The 20,311-nt window shown below is 37.6% G+C and overlaps 1 protein-coding gene across 3 annotated transcripts in view; it reads right to left on the reverse strand.

The window, feature by feature from the left end:
• Positions 1-20,311, reverse strand: part of DCAF17 (DDB1 and CUL4 associated factor 17) — a 54,959-nt gene that overhangs the window by 2,177 nt on the left and 32,471 nt on the right. The window contains exon 15 of one of the 3 annotated variants that reach the window (XM_072810874.1): positions 14,506-20,267. The exons of the other annotated variants lie outside the window; for them this stretch is intronic. Coding sequence (XP_072666975.1) covers positions 20,235-20,267 — 33 coding nt within the window. The 3' untranslated portion in view covers positions 14,506-20,234. Of the gene's footprint in view, positions 1-14,505; positions 20,268-20,311 lie in introns of those variants that run through there. 3 annotated transcript variants of the gene reach the window in all.

Genomic DNA, 20,311 nt, shown 5'->3' on the forward strand with positions numbered 1-20,311 from the left:
AAATACTAAACCTGAGTCCTGCACCTGTAATCATTTCAGATATGAGGAAAAGTAGACCCAGCACCTACTTCTAGCAACGGTGGGGGTTGGGGCGGGGAAGCAGGAATGGAGCCACAGGGTGAGAGAGAATGTGGAAGGAAGGTATTAGGGGAAGACCATTCACTCAAGAACTGACCTTTTACTGAGCTCTAACTTCTTTGAACTTTCTGTCCCTAGAAAACTCAACCCAATCACTGTCCAAGTTTCTGACTAACCAGTCCGAAATCCTCTTCCAGGAGATGCAATAAGAGTAGATGGAGAATGAGGAAGAAAGCAAAGGAGATATCCTTGTCCTAGAATATAAAGAGATTGCTATTTTGTGTGCTCTGTAAAAGACTAAGCCATTTCTTATACAGAAGAAATTAGTTCTCTGTATTGAGAATCTATCATGTGCCAGGCATTCTTCTAGACTCTTGGAACATATTGGTGAACAAAACAAAGACCAGAGCTCTCTTTACGTTTCTATCCTAGTGTTCTGCAAATGATTCACAACAGCCATGTTTCAGTTTCAAAACGGATAGAAAACTTTTTTTATTATTATTATTAATTATTATTATTATTAAAACCTAATAGAAACGGAAGAGGAAAGGAATCTACACATAGATTAAGGTATGCAATAAATGAGAATAAGGCAAATTTACATCAAATTGGGTACTTACAGGGGGTACCTGGGTAACTTCAGTGGTTGAGCATCTGCCTTTGGCTCAGGTAGTGATCCTGTGGTTCTGGGATCGAGTCCTGCATCAGGCTCCCTGAGGGAGCCTGTTTCTTCCTCTGCCTATGTCTCTACCTCTCCCTCTGTGTCTCTCATGAATAAAATAAAATATTTTTTAAAAATTGGGTACTTCCAACATCCAACCTCATTAGCTGGGGAAGCCCTGCTGAAACAGCCAGGCTGGAGTCCCGATTGAGAGGCCTGGATGGAGCCTCAGATGAGATTTCCAACTGACCATACTACTAAGGGCCATAGTTGTGGGGCAAATAATATGGTTTGAAATGAAACATTTGGAGGCAGCCCAGGTGGCTCAGTGGTTTAGTCCCGCCTTCAGCCCAGGGCGTGATCCTGGAGACCTGGGATCGAGTCCCACATCAGGCTCCCTGCATGGGGCCTGCTTCTCCCTCTGCCTGTGTCTCTGCCTTTCTCTCTGTGTCTCTCATTAATAAATAAAACCTTAAAAAAAAAAAGAAACATCTGTTTGCCTACACGCTGTTTGGAGGGAGAGCAAGGTTGTGTGTGTGTGTGTGTGTATTCTGAGGGAGAGCAAGTTTATTAGCATCCCTTTCCCCCCACCCTCCAAGCATACAGGTCTGGCAATCTTGGGCAGTTGGTCGGTTCAACCTGGAGGCCACTGGAGCTGTCGGCCCCCAAGTATGTGAATGTGCAGATGATACATATACTGTGTGCCCATCTTTCCATCATTGATCACAAGTCAGTATCCATCTCCCAGACTCTCAGCCTTTGCTGTCTTCTTGGTCACAAGGAGAAGGTGTCCTAGAAGCTGCTGGTCTCCTTCCATGTTATCATGTTTCTATATTTTTCAAGGAACCTGGGCTAAAAGACAGTGTCTGCTTCCCCTTCTGGATTCCATTCAGGGGCAGGGAGGGCGGGCAGCCCAGCCTGGAGCAAGCAAGAGGGGATGTGAGACAAGATTTGTAGCTTTTGGTGTCCATAACAGAATGGCCAGTTCTGACCTGGAGGCCAGATAGTATGTTTTTTTAAAGATTTTATTTATTTGAGAGAAAGTGGAGAAGAGAGGGAGCGTGCGCAAGCCGGGGGTAGGGGTGGGCAGAGGGAGGAGAGAGAGAAAATCTCAAGCAAATTCCTCACTGGACAGGGAGCCGAAGCAGAGGTTCTATCCCAGGGCTCTGGTATCATGACCTGAACCGAAGGCAGACACTCAACTGACTGAGACACCAGGTGCCCTCAGATATTTTAAACAATTAGGCTCCTAAAGTATTCACACAGCATGAGTCTTACAAACAATACTCTTAGTCTGCCTGTGTACGTGCAGGTCCAGGTGGTCCAGGTGGTTGGTTATGCTGAACAAATCACAAAAACGTCTATCCATACAGAGCACCTAGCAAATGGGGATGGAGGGAATGCAGGCTTCGCCTGAAGAGAATGTTAAGTTCATCTTCAAATTCCTGCCAAATACCTGGAAAGGAGGTTAGTCTCTCAGGATGGAACCCAGGGTTGGAGTTGTAAGGCAGTCCCAAGCAGTCAATGACATAGTCAAAGACATTATGTTGGAGTTCAGCTGCCATGCAGCGGGTCACAAGATAGCATTCTCCATATGGACGCAGACTAAAGGCTAGAGAGTGAACTCTGGGCCAGTTCCCTAGTCAGTTATGCTCATACTTTTGGCTCAGGCTCTCTGACAGGACACAATATGGGATAAGGTGTGTGAATCCAGATGATAAGATGGTTAGGATCACTATCATAGAAACCTGGGTTAATTTTTTCTTCTTGTTTCCTGTATTTTAATTTTTTTAAAAAGATTTTATTCATTTATTCATGAGAGACACAGAAAGAGAGACAGAGACACAGGCAGAAAGAGAAGCAGGATCCATGCAAGGAGCCCGATGTGGGACCCGGGAATCTGGGATCACGCTCTGAGCCAAAGGCAGATGCTCAACCGCTGAGGCACCTAGGCGTCCCTGTATTTTTAATTTTTAAAATAGCCCAAATAATATTTATTTTGGAAAAAAAACTGGGAAATAAAGATAACTAATAAACAAAACATTCACCTATAATCCCATCTTCCATAAATAACTACTAGCATCATTTTGTCATGTATCTTACCTTTCCAGTTATTTTCTGATGTGTGTCTGGGGATATAATAATATGTACATATTCTCAAAATAGGGACGCCTGGGTGGCTTAGTGGTTTGGTGCCTGCCTTTGGCCCAGGGTGTGATCCTGGAGTCCTAGGATGGAGTCCCACATTGGGCTCCCTGCATGGAGCCTGCTTCTCCCTCTGCCTGTGTCTCTGCCTCTCTCTCTCTCTCTGTGTCTCTCATGAATAAATAAGTAAAATCTTCCTAAAAAATTAAAAAATAGGGATCCCTGGGTGGCGCAGCGGTTTGGCGCCTGCCTTTGGCCCAGGGCGCTATCCTGGAGACCCGGGATCGAATCCCACGTTGGACTCCCGGTGCATGGAGCCTGCTTCTTCCTCTGCCTATGTCTCTGCCTCTCTCTCTCTCTCTCTCTCTCTCTCTCTCTCTCTCTCATAAATAAATAAATAAATAATTAAAAAAATTAAAAAATAAATTCTCTATTACTTGAGCAAATGTACACTAGATGAGTACAATGAGTATATATAATCAAGATACAATTTTATTTGGTATCCTTCAGAAGTTAACTTTAAAATTTATTCTGAGAGAATTTGCATAACTCTCCCATGTTAAACAGGAAGGCCTTTTATGGAAATGTACAATGATCTGGAAGTCCAGCTTTACTTCTGTGGTTCAGCATAGGCATTGAAACTGAGAAGAATATACTCATATATTCTGACCTTAAATAGTTTTTCAAAATCAAATTTAGAACTTTATATTGATTCTAGTGGTATGATTTGGGGGATAAGGATATTTGTTGGTGTGAGCCTTTCAAGTGCTGATTCTTTGTAAGCACTAGAATAACTTATGTCCCCTTTATTACCAAAATCCAACTCCAAAGAATAAGAGGTTATTTTCCTTGGATGGTCTCCATCACTAGCCATCTACTGTGCATCAAAAGTGAAACTTAGAATAATTCTGCTACTCTGCTGGAAGCCAACTGACAAAGAAAGTCTGTGTATTTGAACTGCTTTCATCTGTTGGGCAAGCCACAATCTCTCTGTGCTTCACTTTTCACCTATGACTAAGTAGGGGAATAAATCTAGGAATTCTTTAGAAATCTTTAGAATTCTTCCAATTCTAAAACCATTTGATATTTAAAAAATGGCATTTACCTATGGCCCAAATGTTTAAAATGTCAGAGTTTTCCAAGGGCAAGTGCTAAACAGTACATGCATTGCAAAATTAACAACCTGGATTAACTGTCAGCTTTTCTAACCATAGTATTAAGGCTATATATTTATATTCTGAAGGCGAATTGTCAAATCCTTGTGCAGTTTAATAAAATAGAATTATGGCTCAAGCATAGAAAGTATAAAAATATATTCTATTGGTCAAATAAATATGTTACTGTGTCTCCAAAGATGTCAAAAGCCTTGAAAGTAACGTGTGAATTTATTTTGAAGATATTTTGCATTAGATATCCTGGTGTCCTAAACTGGAAAACCTGGATGATAAGAAAATCCTTTCTTTGGTTGCTTCCAAAGGAATTTTTTAAAAAGATTTATTTATTTATTTGAGAGAGAGAGAGAGAGAGAGAGTGTGAGTGGGGGTGGGGGGGCGGGGGGGGGAGTGGGGGAGTGGGGGAGTGGGGAGGAGCAGAGAGAAAGGAAGGAGAGAGGCAGACGCCTGGCTGAGTGCAGAGCCATCACTTAGGGCTCCACCTTATGACCCTGAGATCATGCACAACCTGAGTCAAAATCAAGTCAGACACTTAACTGACTAAGCCATCCAGGTTCCCAAAGGAATTTACTATAATTATAATCTTAAAACCAGATACAGAGTTCAGTTCAATTAGCAAAGTACTAAGTTAATGATTAGTGTTTATATTCTTAAGGTTTAGTTATATTTAAGTTTATGGGTGTGGAAGAAGCTGGGCTAATTTCCTACCATGAAAATATCATTAGAAGGTGCAATTAACTTTAAGTGCAAAAGAAATAAGATAAGAAAATCTGTTGCCCATTTTACCTGGATACTTTCAAGTCCATGATATCTTATCTATTCTAGGACTTCAGACTTACACACTAATTTAATTTCAGATAAATGATGCACAACTTCATTGACTGGATTAAAAGTTCAGCAGAAGCAAATCTACGTAAGCTTGGTTCTTGGTAGGAAACGAAAGAAAAGATATTCTTCCATATGTAAAGAATAACATTTGGGACACTTGAGACTTGCTCTATGGTGCAGCATTTGATCAGTTTTGCTTAATATTCCATGAGTACCTTGAAAGTTCTTTTTCTCCAACTCCCATAAAATCTTTTTAATGAGTTCAATGAAATATTGAAATTGCAACACTACATATATACTTTGTCAAAAGGCATTTTGGTATGTTTCTCCAAAATTGCATCAAGCAAATAACCTATGTATATTTTAGTATTTTGTAAGCAATGTTCTTTTGAATAGAAACACAGCAGTAAAGTGATAAGACCTTGTAAACTATCTGATTCTTAAGAATTAACTGGAAAAACCAACAGAAAAAAGGGCAAAGACTAGAAACATAATAGTTCACAGAAAAGGAAATAAAAATTTCTCTTAGGTGTGTAATATTCAATCTCAGCCAAAGTAAAAAAATGCAAATCAAAATTATGAAATATCATTTTCACCTATTAGAAAGACAAATATCAAAAGTTTTATAATGCATTTGCTGAGAATATAGGCATGCCTCTACATTTCTGGTGGGAATATAAATTGATATAATTTGTATGGGGTGTGTTGCAATAATTCTATCTCTAGGAATTTATAATATAGAAATACTCATAGATGTGTGAACCATCCAGGCATCCCCAAAACAATACCATTTATAACAGCATCAAAGCATATCAAATACCTAGCAATAAAAAAACATGTGTGATGCCTCAATACAGAAAACCTAAAAACATTTTTAGAGAAATTGAAAATGACATAAATAAATGGAAGGATGTACTAGGTCAATGTATTAGAAGATTCAAAATAAGTAAAGATGTCATTTCTAAGTTTATCTATGGTCAATTTAATTTCAATCACAATTGCAGTGAATTAATTTTTGTGGAATTGACAAATAGATTCAAGAGTGTAAGGCATAGAATATGTCAAGGGTAAAGAGTAACCATGACATTCCTGAGAAAGAAAAATGTGTGAGGACATTCTCTACTGGATATTAAGATATATTATAAATCTACAGTAACCAATACAGTGTGATATTGGCCAAACTAATGACAAATAGACCAATGGAACAGAATAGAGTCCATATATAGACATGTAATTTATGACAAAGGTCTCAATACAAATGTGGAATTTATGGTGCTGAATTGATTGGATTTTTTTACAAAAAGGGAGAAAAGAGAGTTAGTTCCCATCTCACAAAAACAAAAATCAATTCCAGGTGGACTGTGGCTCTGAATGTAAAAAATAGGCATAAGAAGGAGAAAGCCCAGAGATAGATCCAAAAAGAGGGTGAGAGAGAAATCACTTTTCATTTTCAAATATTTTTAATTTTGTCACTGCAATAGAGCTGTGGTACCCTGTTACGGCATATCTAAGGGACACTGAGACGTGGTGGCCCATAGTAACTGGTTCTTTGAAGAGATCTACACTCCATTTTTAAAATGCAGATCCAAATCTGGCAAAGACACTGTAAAAAACCATTTCAAATTAAGTTCCATCTATGATAAAGAACATGGGGACAAGAAGCTCCACTGAACTGTGAATCCTAGGTTTATTATTCTCAGTCATACCCTGATACAATCCAATCCCTAATGGGTCATTTCCAACTGCTTCCAACACCCTGGGTCCCTACTGCATTAAGGATATATCTCCGTTCCTCATGAGTCTGGACTGTTCTGCTAAAAAACAAAACAAAAACAAAACACCCCAACTCTTTGCAAATCCTTCTCCCTCCTGATAAATCTGTTGATTCTCCTCGAATCACCAATATATTTTTCAAAACTTCGAAGATGAGTACATGTCCAAGGTACTCATGAATGACATTATTAGAATGAGTGTCAGTGACTATGTACTTCTGAACTCATCTAAATATAGAATTTCTGATTCATCAGAATTTTAGATTAACATCAGCAGACACAAAAAGTCTTATTTCATTAATCTGTATACTACTACTGTAATTATAGTATTCATTAACAACAACATTTTATTACTAGCTACACTTCCTTGTATAACATACATTTCTTGTAGCTGGTGTCAGTAGTTATTAAAACACATCTTGTTTTATTCCAATGTCACTAAAAGCAACCCTAACAATGCTGCTCTTGAGCACCTGTGTGGTTGGGTGGTTGAGCGTCTGCCTTTGGCTCAGGTTATGGTCCCAGGTTCTGAGATGGAGTCCTGCATCAGGTTCCCCGCAGGGAGCCTGCTTCTCTCTCTGCCTATGTCTCTGCCTCTTCCTCTGTGTTTCTCATGAATAAATAAATAAAATCTTTAAAACAAGACAAACAATGCTGCTCTTTGTAGATAGAGCACCTAATGAATTTAGTGATCAAACTCAAGAGATAGGCATAGAGGTTGCTGTGTCAAAATGTTTTAGGAGTTATCAGCAGGCCTGTCCTTGAAATGACTAAAAAATATTCTTAGATACTTCTGTGTAGTCTATTGAGTTCAAAATGGGCATGAGGTATTTATCATAGTACATTGTTAAAATTCTAAGATTCTGAGACAGAAAAAGTTAATTGCTCAAAAAGCCAAGTAAGTTTATAGCATAGTCACTACTTTTGCTAACAATATTTATGAAATAATAGGTATTAATTTCACTCTATCATGGAATGTGTGAATTCGCTCATTATAGGAATATGTGAAAACCACATCCACTTGAATTTAGGGGAAACATTAATAATTATGGAGGAGATAATCCCTGTTAGTAGCAATGGACTGGTATGTTGGCAGTATCTTTCTCTCACATGTCCTCTTAGGAATAGATGAAATCTTATTCCTCCAGCTCTAAGTGAGCCAGCAGCTGGTGCTTGTTTCTCTCACCAAATCCTACTGGGAATGGGCTCCCAGCCAACATCCCTCATACCCTTCATCCTCACTTTTCCCAGGGCAGCCCCAAGCCTTGCAGTTGTGAATAAGCTTGGAATCAAACTATCACTTCTTTTCCTGCATAAGAGGAATAAGGAGTAAGAAAATAAGTAATGTTAACATTAAATTTCATTCATTTCAGGATTATAGATTGAAATAATCAACTTAAGGGATCCCTGGGTGGCGCAGTGGTTTAGCGCCTGCCTTTGGCCCAGGGCATGATCCTGGAGACCCAGGATCGAATCCCACGTCGGGCTCCCGGTGCATGGAGCCTGCTTCTCCCTCTGCCTATGTCTCTGCCTCTCTCTCTCTCTCTCTATCATAAATAAATAAAAAAAAATTATAAAAAAAAATGAAATAATCAACTTAAATGTAAAAGCTAACCAAAAACTCTTAGAAGAAAACATAAGAGTACATTTTTATGACCTTAGATCTAGGCAATTGTTTCTTAGATATAACATCAAGAGCACAAGCAACAAAAGAAAACATAGATTAAAAATTTGACTTCAGAGACACCTGGGTGGCTCAGCGGTTGAGCGTCTACCTTTGGCTCAGGGCGTGATCCCAGGATTCGGGATCGAGTCCCACATCGGGTTCCTTGCATGGGGCCTGCTTCTCCCTCTGACTGTGTATCTGTCTCTCTCTCATTGTCTCTCATGAATAAATAAATAAAATCTTTAAAAAAAATTGACTTCATAAAAAAATTTTTTAAAAAGATTTTATTTATTTATTTATTCATGAGAGAGAGAGAAAGGCAGAGACACAGGCAGAGGGAGAAGCAGACTCCTTGTGGGGAGCCCAATGTAGGACTCAATCCCAGGACCCCAGGATCACAACCTGAGCCAAAGGTAGACACTCGACCACTGAGCCACCCAGGTGCCCCAACTTCATCAAAATTAAAAACTGTGCTTCATAGGACACCATTAGGAAAGAGAAAAGACAACCCATTGAATGAGAAAAAATATTTGCAAATCACATTATCTGATAAGGGATTTGTATCTGGAATATTTTAAGAAATATATAAATATATAAAGAACTCATAACTCAACAATAAAAAGATAATCTCATTAAAAATGGATAAAGGGGGGCAGCCTGGGTGGTTCAGCAGTTTAGCGCTGCCTTCAGCCTGGGACGTGATCCTGGAGACCCAGGATGGAGTCCCATGTCGGGTTCCTTGTGTGGAGTCTACTTCTCCCTCTGCCTGTGTCTCTGCCTCTCTCTGTCTCTCATGATAAAATCTTTTAAAAAAATGGATAAAGGATTTGAGTAAATATCTCTCCAAAGAAAATATACAAATGGCCAATAAGTACATGAAAAAATGCTCAACATCATTAATCATGAAGGAAATATAAATCATAATTATAATGAAATACCACCTTATACCCACTAGCATTGTTGTAATAAACAGAAAATAACAAGTGTTGACAAGGATGTGGAGTGGAGGAATTGGACCTCACATACACTGCTGTTGGGAATACACAATGGTACAGCTGCTCTAACAAATAGTTTGGCAGTTCTTCAAAAAGTTAGACATAGAGCTACAATGTGATCCACTAATTCGACTCCTAGGTATTTATCAGGAAAATTGAAATCATGTATCTATATAAAAATGTGTATACAAAAAATGTGTATACACATTTTTATAGCAGCATTATTGATAATAGGTAAAAATTGGAATTAACCTGATGTCTATCTACAGATGAATAAACAAAATGTGTTACATTTACAATGAAATATTACTTGGCTATCAAAAGGAAGGAAGTACCAATACATGCTACAGCACAGATTAAATTTCAAAAACATTATGCTGAAAGAAACCAGACATAAACGACCACATTTTGCATGATTCCACTTATGTGAAATGTGCAAAATAGGCAAATCCATAGAGCAGATTAGTGGTTGCTATGGGTTGCTGGGGATGGAAATGGGAATGACTGTTAATGTATATGGGGTTTCTCTTTGGGATTATGAAAATGTTCTAGAAATTAGATAGTGCTGATGACTGTACAACATTGTGAATATACTAAAAATCACTGAATTCTACACTTTGAAAAGGTGAATTTTACAGTATGTGAATTACAGCCAACAAGGCTGCCATAAAAAAATCAATATCCCCCCATTAAAATAAAAGATTTAAAAATCAATAAGGCTTAATCTTTTAAAAAGAATAAAGAAACTCTATTATCTGATGTTATTGAAGAAGGTAGGACAGTTAATTAAAAAGTAAACCACGGGATCCCTGGGTGGCGCAGCGGTTTAGCGCCTGCCTTTGACCCAAGGCGCGATCCTGGAGACCCAGGATCAAATCCCACGTCGGGCTCCCGGTGCATGGAGCCTGCTTCTCCCTCTGCCTGTGTCTCTGCCTCTCTCTCTCTCTCTGTGTGACTATCATAAATAAATAAAAATTAAAAAAAAAAAAAAAAAAGAAAATTAAAAAAAAAAAAGTAAACCACTGTAAAAAGATATATATATAATCTGTAAACATTTTATTCTAATTTAAAATACAGAAGGTACATTTATTTAACTATCTTTGATATAAGGCCAAGGTCTTTTTCTCTAGGTTTGAGTTTGTTGATTAGTGCCCTCTGTCATCTTTCTGGCATAAGCCCTACTCCCTGGATATAAAGCAGACCAGGATTCAAACACACAGGAAGAAATCTAATTTCTTACAATTTTTTGCCAATTCTCCTTTTTTTCAGACATCCTGCACAAATTCAGATTCTCTTGGCCTTACTCCTCTCTAATTCCAGCCACTGTCACCTACTCTGTTCTGTGTGGACTCTGCAAACTTCATGCCAGCACAACCTGCCAGTGCTAGGACCTGAACTCTTATCATATTGCTGAGTTCCCCTTGCTTCCTGCCCTTTGATGTCAAGGTGAATTCTGTCTTGTTTAATTTGGAAATTCAGGGGAGTTATGTCTGAACATTTGAAGAGGGGCAGATTAGAGCTGAGGATAAAGTCTTCCCCCTTTCTCACTAACCTGTCCCTGCCATACTGCTCTGAGGTGCAGTTTCTGTGGCTTCTCCGCAGCTCGTCTATGTTGAAGCATTTAGTTGTACTTAGTGGTCCAGGTATAATGATCAGTAATGTTTCCTTTCACTCTCAAAAGTGTCTGTATACCACATGATACTCTTTGTAGAAAACCCAAAAGACCACCAAAAAATTGCTAGAACTGATAGAGGAATTCAGCAAAGTGGCAGGATATAAAATTAACACACAGAAATCTGTCACATTTCTATACACCAACAACGAAGAAGCAGAAAGAGAAATCAAGGAATGGATCCTGCTTACAATTACACTAAAAACCATAAGATACCTAGGAATAAACGACCAAAGTAAAAGATCTGTACTCTGAAAACTATAGAACACTCATGAAAGAAATTGAGGAAGACCCAAAGAAATGGAAAAATGTTCCACGGATTGGAAGAATAAATATTGTTAAAATGTCTATGCTACCCAAAGCAATCTACACATTTAATGCAATCCCTATCAAAATAGTACCAGCATTTTTCACAGAGTTGGAACAAACAATTCTAAAATTTGTATGGAACCAGAAAAGACTCTGAGTAACTGAAGGAATGTTGAAAAAGAAAACTAAAGCTGGAGGCATCACAATTCTGGATTTCAGGCTGTATTACAAAGCTGTGATCATCAAGACAATATGGTACTGGCACAAAAATAGACACATAGATCAATGGAACAGAAAAGAGAACCCAGAAATGGCCCCTCAATTCTATGGTCGAAGAAGGAAAGAAAATCCAATGGAAAAGAGAGTCTCTTCAAAAAATAGAGTTGGGAAAAATTGGGCAGCCAAAGTGGCAGAGGCAACCAAGACTTTCTGGCAGAAATTGATATGGAAACCATAGGACCAGTATAGCTGGTAAGGGAAACCAAGACAAACTGAAAAAGTGACATTTAGGACTTTATATTAGATGTAGTAGTGGTTTCAAGGACCTCTGAGTTCACAATACAGCGTCAGCATATTTTGAAGCAGAAATTATGTAATAACTGAGGTTTAGATGTGGGATAAGTTGGAGCTGGAAATGCTTTAACTCTCACTGACTTTGCTCTCTAAAGAGAGAAAGAGATTATAGACAGGAAAATTAAGTATTAGAATGGCTTTTAAATTGTTAATTCTTTTAACATGCTTTAACCAGTCTTGTTTCTCTTACAGATAAAGCTTGAAAAGTTGTGCTGTTGGAGTTTGTGATTTTTTTTCTTAAAGATTTTATTTATTTATTCATGAAAGACACACACACACACACACACACACACACACACACAGAGGCGGAGACACAGGCAGAGGGAGAAGCAGGCTCTACACAGGGAGCCCGACATGGGACTCAATCTTGGGTCCCCAGGATCACGCTTCAGGCCGAAGGCGACGCTAAACCGCTGAGCTACCCAGGCTGCCCAGTTTGTGATTTTTCAAAGAAAAAATGTTCAAAATAGACTTCAGAAATGATTGTTTACTTGAGCAGATGTCCTCTTAAAAGAAAAATAAAAATCTTTAATTGAGCCTTGAAACTTTTACTGGAAAAAAGAATTGATAAAGAATTTATTGATAAATCATTTTCTTTTGAAAATTTCATTTGAGAGATCAATTTATGGATGCATATTATCTGAGCAGGTACAGGGTCTTCCATTTCACTCATTTCACTGGTTGTCATCTTTATGAATTTAGCAAACTATTAGGTTTCATCACTTCTGCAGCAGTCCACCAAAGTTTCAAAGTGTATTGAACTAAATGGGTTCAAGCAGGTCACTGGGATCACAATAGGTATAAACTGACTTTCTATGTCAGATATAATTTTATTTAGTATATGAACTCTCTCGGCTGAGATAAGACAGGGAGAGGCTGGCAACATGCCCAGAGCTTCTCCAAGGTTATAAGCCCTAACTTGCTAAATTCTGTTAATATGAGAATGAAATATTTGGCAAATGGTCCAAAAATGTCTAGAAATTATTTATAAAGGAAGAAAGTCATCTAAATGTAATGAACTTGAAACAATTAATGTGTACCACAGTATAAATGTAATGGTAAATTTTATGAATTCATTATTGTGGAAATGACACACATGAAAAAGTGGAAATGCAAAAACTGACTTAAAATATTAGATAAATTTGGGCAGCCCTGATGGCCCAGTGGTTTGGCACCGCCTTCAGCGTGGGGTATGATCCTGGAGACCCGGGATTCCTGTGTGGAGCCTGCTTCTCCCTCTGCCTGTGTCTCTGCCTCTCTCTCTGTGTCTGTCATAAATAAATAAAACCTTTAAAATTTAAAAAAAATAAATTTAGAAGTATTGGGGTACCTGGGTGGCTTAGTCGGTTAAGTGTCTGCCTTTGGCTTTGGTCATGATCCTGGAGTCCTGGGATTGAGCCCCTTACCAGGTTCCCTGCTCAGCAGAAAGCCTGCTTTTCCCTCTCCCTCTCTGCCTGCCACTCCCCCTGCTTATGCTCCGTTTCTGCCAAGTGAATAAAATTTTAAAACAAGAAAAGAAAATTTAGAAAATCCACTTGATAGTAGATTTATTCCAAGAATTCAAGATTGGTTTAGCATTAAAAAAAAAATCAGTGTAACTTACCATATTAACAGACTAACAACCATATGATCATCTCAATAGATGCAGAATGAGTATTTGACAGATTCCACATCTATATCCAATAAAAACCTCAGAAAACTAGTAATAGTAAGGAACTTCTTCAAATTGATAAGGAGCACCTATGAACAACTTACAGTTAATATCATACTTAATGGTGAAAGACGTAATAGTATCCCCTTTGCATTGGATATCCATATAGAAAAAAAGAACTCTGATCCATATTTCACACCATATAACCTAAGCTAACTCTCTAAAATTAAAAACACTGACCATAACAAGTGTTAGCAAGGATATAGAGCACCTGGAACTCTCATATACTGATGATGGGATGATAGGAACATAAAATGGCATAGCCATTTTGGAAATTTCTTAAAAAATTAAGCATAGGGACACCTGGGTGGCTCAGTTGGTTAAGTATCTGACTCTTGGTTTTGGTTCAGGTCACGATCTTGTGGGTCATGGATTGAGCTCTGTGTTAAGCTCTGCGCTCAGTGTGGAGTCTGCTTCAGATTTTCTGCCTCTCCTTCTCCCCCTGCTCATACACACACTCTCTCTCTCAAATAAGTAAGTAAAATCTTAAAAAAAAGAGTTAAGGATAATCTAACATATTATCCAGACATTTCCTCCTTGGTATTTTCCAACAGAAATAAAGCAAATGTCATACAAAGAATTTGTACTATGTGTTCATAGTAGCTTTGTTTGTAGTAGCCAAAGATTGGAAACTACCCAAATGTACATCAGCAGGTAAATGTATAAACAAATTGTGGGTTATAACCATACAATGGAATACTATTAAGCAATAGAAAGGAATGAACTGTAATACAGATGGATCGCAAATTAATCATACTGAATGAAAGCCAGGAAAAAAAAAAAAGAGTACTTACTGTGTGGGCCCATTTATATAAAACTCCAGAAAATGCAAACCAATCTAAAGCAACAGATACAGATTAGTGGCTGCTTTGGGAAGATAGGAGAGAGAAGCAAAGGTTATTACAAAGAACCAAGAGGAAACGTTTTGAGGATGAGGAATGTATTTAATATCTTAATTGCGGTGATAGTTTCATGGCTGTATACATGTCAAAACTTACCAGATTGTACAATTTAAATATGTGCAGTTTGTTTTATGTCCACTATACCTCAAAAACTGTTAAGAAAATGTAAAATTTACACATTACCAGTTTAGATGAGGCTTGTACTATGATTCCCCACCCCTCCCAAAACACAGCACATATTTTCTGTAGGATGAACACAGTTTTTAGGACTATAAAATTAATTTAAATTAAAAAATTTATCCATGGCATATAAACACATGCAAATGTGCTTATCATCATTAGTTAATAAGGAAATATAAATTAAAGCCACAGTGAGGGACACCTGGGTGGCTCAGTGGTTGAACATCTGCCTTCAGCTCAGGGCATGATCCTGGGGTCCCTGCATGAAGCCTGATTCTCCCTCTGCCTATGTCTCTGCTTCTCTCTCTGTGTATCTCTCATGAATAAACAAATAAATAAAATCTTAAAAAAAAACCACATTGAGATCCAATATAGTTGTTGGGGAAAATGATAAAGTTTGTTTAATATTAATATGGTTTCATACTACAGCAAGAATTCATCAGATTGGGGCACATGGGTAGCTCATTCTGGGAAGCATCTGACTCTTGGTTTCAGCTCAGGTCATAATCTCAGGGTCCTGGGATTGAGCCCATGTCTGAGTTCAGTGAGGAGTCTGCTTGAGGATTTTCTCCCTCTGTACCACCCTCAACCCTGCTTGCAAGTGTGTGCAAACAAACAAACAAACAAACAAATCTTTAAAAAAACATTCATCTGATTTACAAATAACATGAACTTCTAATCTTTAAAAGAAAAATCCATTTTCTGTTTTATTACAATGTTTTACAGAGCTTCTGTCTGGTGCCACCCTGTCCAGCTGCAGTAAGTCATTCTAACATGTACTATTAGCAACCCAGGTTTGTTCTCTATTAGTCTCCACTAAAGGAAACAGAGTTCCTTGATGACAATTTATTCTATATTTGAGAAAGAATAACTCAAGCTGAGTTTTGAGTTATCTTAATTATTATCACGAAGAAACAATGTTTTTAGCAGTTCCTGGTGGGGGTGAGGTTAAAAAAGATAAAGAGGGTAACTTGACAAGAGGGCTGCTAGGGGCAAGTAGAAACAATCTAAGCAACAACTAGGAAAGATTTTACATTCACCATAAATGTTAAGATTAGAAAGACTAACAACCACAAGTATTGGAGAAAATGTGAAGCAACTAGAAGTTTCACACATTGTAGCAGGCATGTAAAATGACACGATCCTTTTGAAAAAGGGTCTGGTAGGACCCTTATTAAGCTAAACAGATGTCTACTGTAGGACCCAACAATTCCATCCTTAGATGTTTACCCAAGAGGAATAGACATATGTTCACAAAAAGTATATCCAAGATGTTCTGAGCACTTTTTTCATAACAGAAAGAAAGAAAGAAAGAAAGAAAGAAAGAAAGAAAGAAAGAAAGAAAAGAAAAGAAACGAAGAAAAAAAAAAAAAAAGCAAGCAGAAACAGCCCAGGTGTCCATCAACAGGAAAATGGAAAAAACAAACTGGCACATTCATACAAAAGACTACTCAGCAATAAAAAGGAATGAATCACTGGTACATGTGACATGAATTAACTTCAAAAACATGCTGAATGAAGGAAGCATTTTGTTTTTTACGATTTCATTCATATAAAGTTTTAGAATGGGCAAATTTAATCTGTGAGGCAAAACAATCAGAACAGTAGTTAACACCTGATAGGTGAGGTAGGGATTGACTCTGAAGGAACATGCGGAAACTTTCTGGAATGACTGCTGTGTTTTTAATTTTGAAAAGGTTTTGGGTTACACAGATGAATGCATCTGCAATAACTCAGCAAAGCTTATTTTTAACTTTTGTGCATTTCATTGTATGTAAGTGTATAACAAAAATTTTTTAAACTAAAAAAAATAAAATAAAAAATTTTTTTTAAACTAAACATTAGGGCAGCCCAGGTGGCTCAGTGGTTTAGTGTCGTCTTCAGCCCAGGGCCTGATCCTGGAGACTAGGGATCAAGTCCTGCATCGGGTTCCCTGCATGGAGCCTGTTTCTCCCTCTGCCTGTGTCTCTGCCTCTCTCTCTCTCTGTGTCTCTCATGAATAAATAAATAAAATCTTAAAAAAAAAAAAAACTAAACTAAACATTAAACTCTACTTACATGCATGTTGAATTATTGGGGGAAGCATGCTGATGTCTGCAATTTACTTTGAAATACATTATAGAGGCAGCCCAGGTGGCTCAGTGGTTTAACACCTGCCTTCGGCCCAGGGCATGATCCTGGAGTCCTGGGATCGAGTCCCACATCGGGCTCCCTGCATGGAGCCTGCTTCTCCCTCTGCCTGTGTCTCTGCCTTTCTCTCTCTGTGTCTCTCATGAATAAATAAATAAAATATATATAAAAAAAGAAATGCATCGTAAAAGTAACATGGAGAGATGAGTAATAAAATATATAGAGCAAAATTTAGAATCCATGAAGTTGATATTTGGGTATTTACTGTAGGATTCCATCAACTTTGCTGTATGTTTGAAATTTTTCATAATGAAAATGATGGAGAAAAGCCCTCAGTTCATCTTTCTAATATATATCCTATGCCTGTAATAAATTATTCCTTCTGTAAGATAGAGGTAGGTTTTATAGCAATACAAAGACCAGAAATTAGCCCTAGAATTTTCCCTGAAATTTCAAAAGTTAGATGACATACATAAGCATGGTAAGAAAGGTAAGAAACTATAAACATTATTGAAAAGGAAGCCAAGGGCAGCCCCGGTGGCTTAGTGGTTTAGCACTGCCTTCTGCCCAGGGCGTGATCCTGGAGACCCAGGATCGAGTCCCACGTCGGCTCCCTGCGTGGAGCCTGCTTCTCCTTCTGCCTGTTTCTCTCTCTCTCTCTCTCTGTGTCTCTAATAAATAAATAAATAATTTTTTTTTTTTTTAAAAGGAAGCCAAGTTACCTTAAGAGTAATTACTAATACTGGTGTTTATTATCACCTATAAACAAGATGAGAGTACTGTATTTTGTATCTTTTTTAAAAATTACTTTTAACCACTGAATAAAAGAATCATCTTTTATATCAGGTTACCTATGTGAATAGGCCAAATGTATCTCATCCAAACTTTGTCCAAAATTTGGACATCCAATCATCATTTAAAGAACATTAAGCACTTTTCTATACCTAGTATTATCATTATCAGTATGCTATATATGAGATAAAATAACATCATTTGCTTTTTGAGATCTTTGGAGGAAATCTGGCATAAGTATGTGTCAAACAAATACAGGTGTTTCCTATCTCTGCACTTAAGTTGTAGGATCTTGAGCAAATTAACTTCTATAAGCCTCACTTTCCTCATTTACAAAATGTGGAAGAATAATGGTAGTTCATACTTCATAGGGATTATTCTGAATGTTGAGCAAGCCAATTCATTTTATATGTATCACAGTGACTGGCAGATGGAAAGCACTCAATAAACGTAAGTTATCTTTTTTTTTTTTAAAGTACATACAAGAAACAAAACATTGAATTGGTGGAAGAATGTGGATACCTTAATTTGCTTAAATAGAATATCATCTCACTAGGTAGTTCAAATAGCAACTACAATAGGATTTGTTTTCCCTCAAACTATGAGAAATGTTTTAGAAAGTCAAAGAATGATAATCTTGCTGTATTGATAGTGTGAGAATGCAGAATCACAAAGAACGAAATGCAGAAATACACTTCTTATCAGTATTATCTAGACCTGCTGAAAGAAGCTATACTGCTTCACTCGGTTTTGCATTAAACACTCAGAAATCTTACCCATAGTGTTTTACACCTATCGCTAATGCTGGTTAGGTAGGTGGGCACCCAGTTTAAGACTCTAAAACAGTCAGGCAGACAGCAGGGGATTAAGGAGGAGCCAGGAGAGTATTAACTGCCACTTCCTTCTAACCTAAGAGAATGGCAGCGTCACACCTGGCAAGTGGCAGAATGATCAGCTGCCATGCTCCTATGGGAAGCTGGAAAGCCCATACTTTTTTGGGAAACATGCTGTACTGTCTCCTGCTATGTGTGTTATTCACAAATTTTCCACATTCTTTACTATCTTTTACTTTTTGGCATAGTTTTATCAACCATCCTGTTAACAATCATGCAGCCCACATTCCCACATACTGTTTACAATTGGCTGAAACTACGTAGAACAGCTTGTCCTTTTAGTTGGGGTGTAACCCTTCTGTTTGTTACACTGCCCACAGTGCCTTATTATTTCACAATAAGGGACATTTCCTTCCTGGATCATATGCGTGTGGATCCAAGTCTAGTTTGATTTTGGCAGTGGTGAAACATTAGGAGTTTCTCAGTGGTCAGTTCATCACTGGATTAGAAGCATTCTATCCACCCACTCCTACTTGCCCCCAGCCTAAAAAGCAGCTAAGCAACTTAGCTAGTTCTCAGATGCCTTTCTGAGCAGATGAGTTCCTATCATTCATCAAAAAGGAAGATAATGACTTAAAGGAGAAGGGCAAACTCAAACTTCTTTTTTTAAAAACCAGACAGGACTCAAGTTTTAGGATATCCCTTTTTTAAACACTCTCAGAGAGTAGGCTTTCTGCTTTTATATAGCACTGCATGTGCTTTGAAACTCATATAACACTGGTTTCTTTCTTTTCTCTGGTATTTTTAATCTATTACCTCTTACCAGATATATTTTTCAAGATGTAAATTCACTGGGTGTGACTGTTTAGATATAGTTAGTGTCTAATTGGAAGTTTGGGGCAATACCCAACACATTATAACTATTCAACTGCTCTGAAACCCCAATAATGTCTCTATAGTGCTCTGAAAGCTTCAAATATTATATTAAATAGTACCATTAAAGATACATAAAACAAGAATGGATTTTTCAATTAGTAGATATAGAAGTATTAGAATTTAATACATGAAGACAGTTTTATTGTCTTGCTCACAAGGTAATCACTTTTACTTTCCCAAATGGTTATCACACTTAGGATCAGATTCAGAAAGATCTATCGTTAGCCCACATGCAAATATTTTCCCTTATTCTAAAACATTAGCAATCTTCTTTTCTATCGTGCAAAAGACAGTTATATTTTAGGTTTGTTCCTTTTATTTCTTTTAAATTTATGGACTCTGCTACTAATTTCTTGATGTCTGGAATAGGTTAATATCTTCTCTCCTCAGCCCTGTTGATCATACATAATAAGCCTGAAATTTATCTAGAAACTTCAAAGGCCAGAAAAGGGCAAAATTCACATCATTCTTAACATGGGATCAAGCCAAAATCAAAGGAAAAACTGAAGGATTTTAACTTTCTTTTTTTCCTAAGTAGGCTCCATGCCCAATATGGGGCTTGAATTCACCACCCTGAGATCAAGACCTGAGCTGAGTCAAGAGTTGGACGCTTAACCAACTGAGCCACCCAGGTGTCCCACAAAACGGAAAGATTTTAATGTAAATTATCCAAGCTACAATCCCATATTTTAACCTTAAATTTGAATCAGCAATGATTTTTACTGCTGTTTCCTCCTCTTCTATTTTTACTATTCTTTTGAGGCTGAATCAGAGAAATGTGCTGAACATGTGGATTGCAGCAATGGATTTCTCAAACAGGAAGCAAAAAGAAACAACTTTCTCCCTTAGGTTGCTTTTATTTAACAATCTGAAGAATGATTATCTGAGTTCAGGATTATATTTAGATTGGTCCTAACAAAGAAGAAAAAATACTTGTTTCACAACTAAGATAGAAA

This window comes from Canis lupus, chromosome 34, assembly GCF_048164855.1.
Source record: "Canis lupus baileyi chromosome 34, mCanLup2.hap1, whole genome shotgun sequence".
Lineage (NCBI taxonomy): Eukaryota > Metazoa > Chordata > Mammalia > Carnivora > Canidae > Canis > Canis lupus.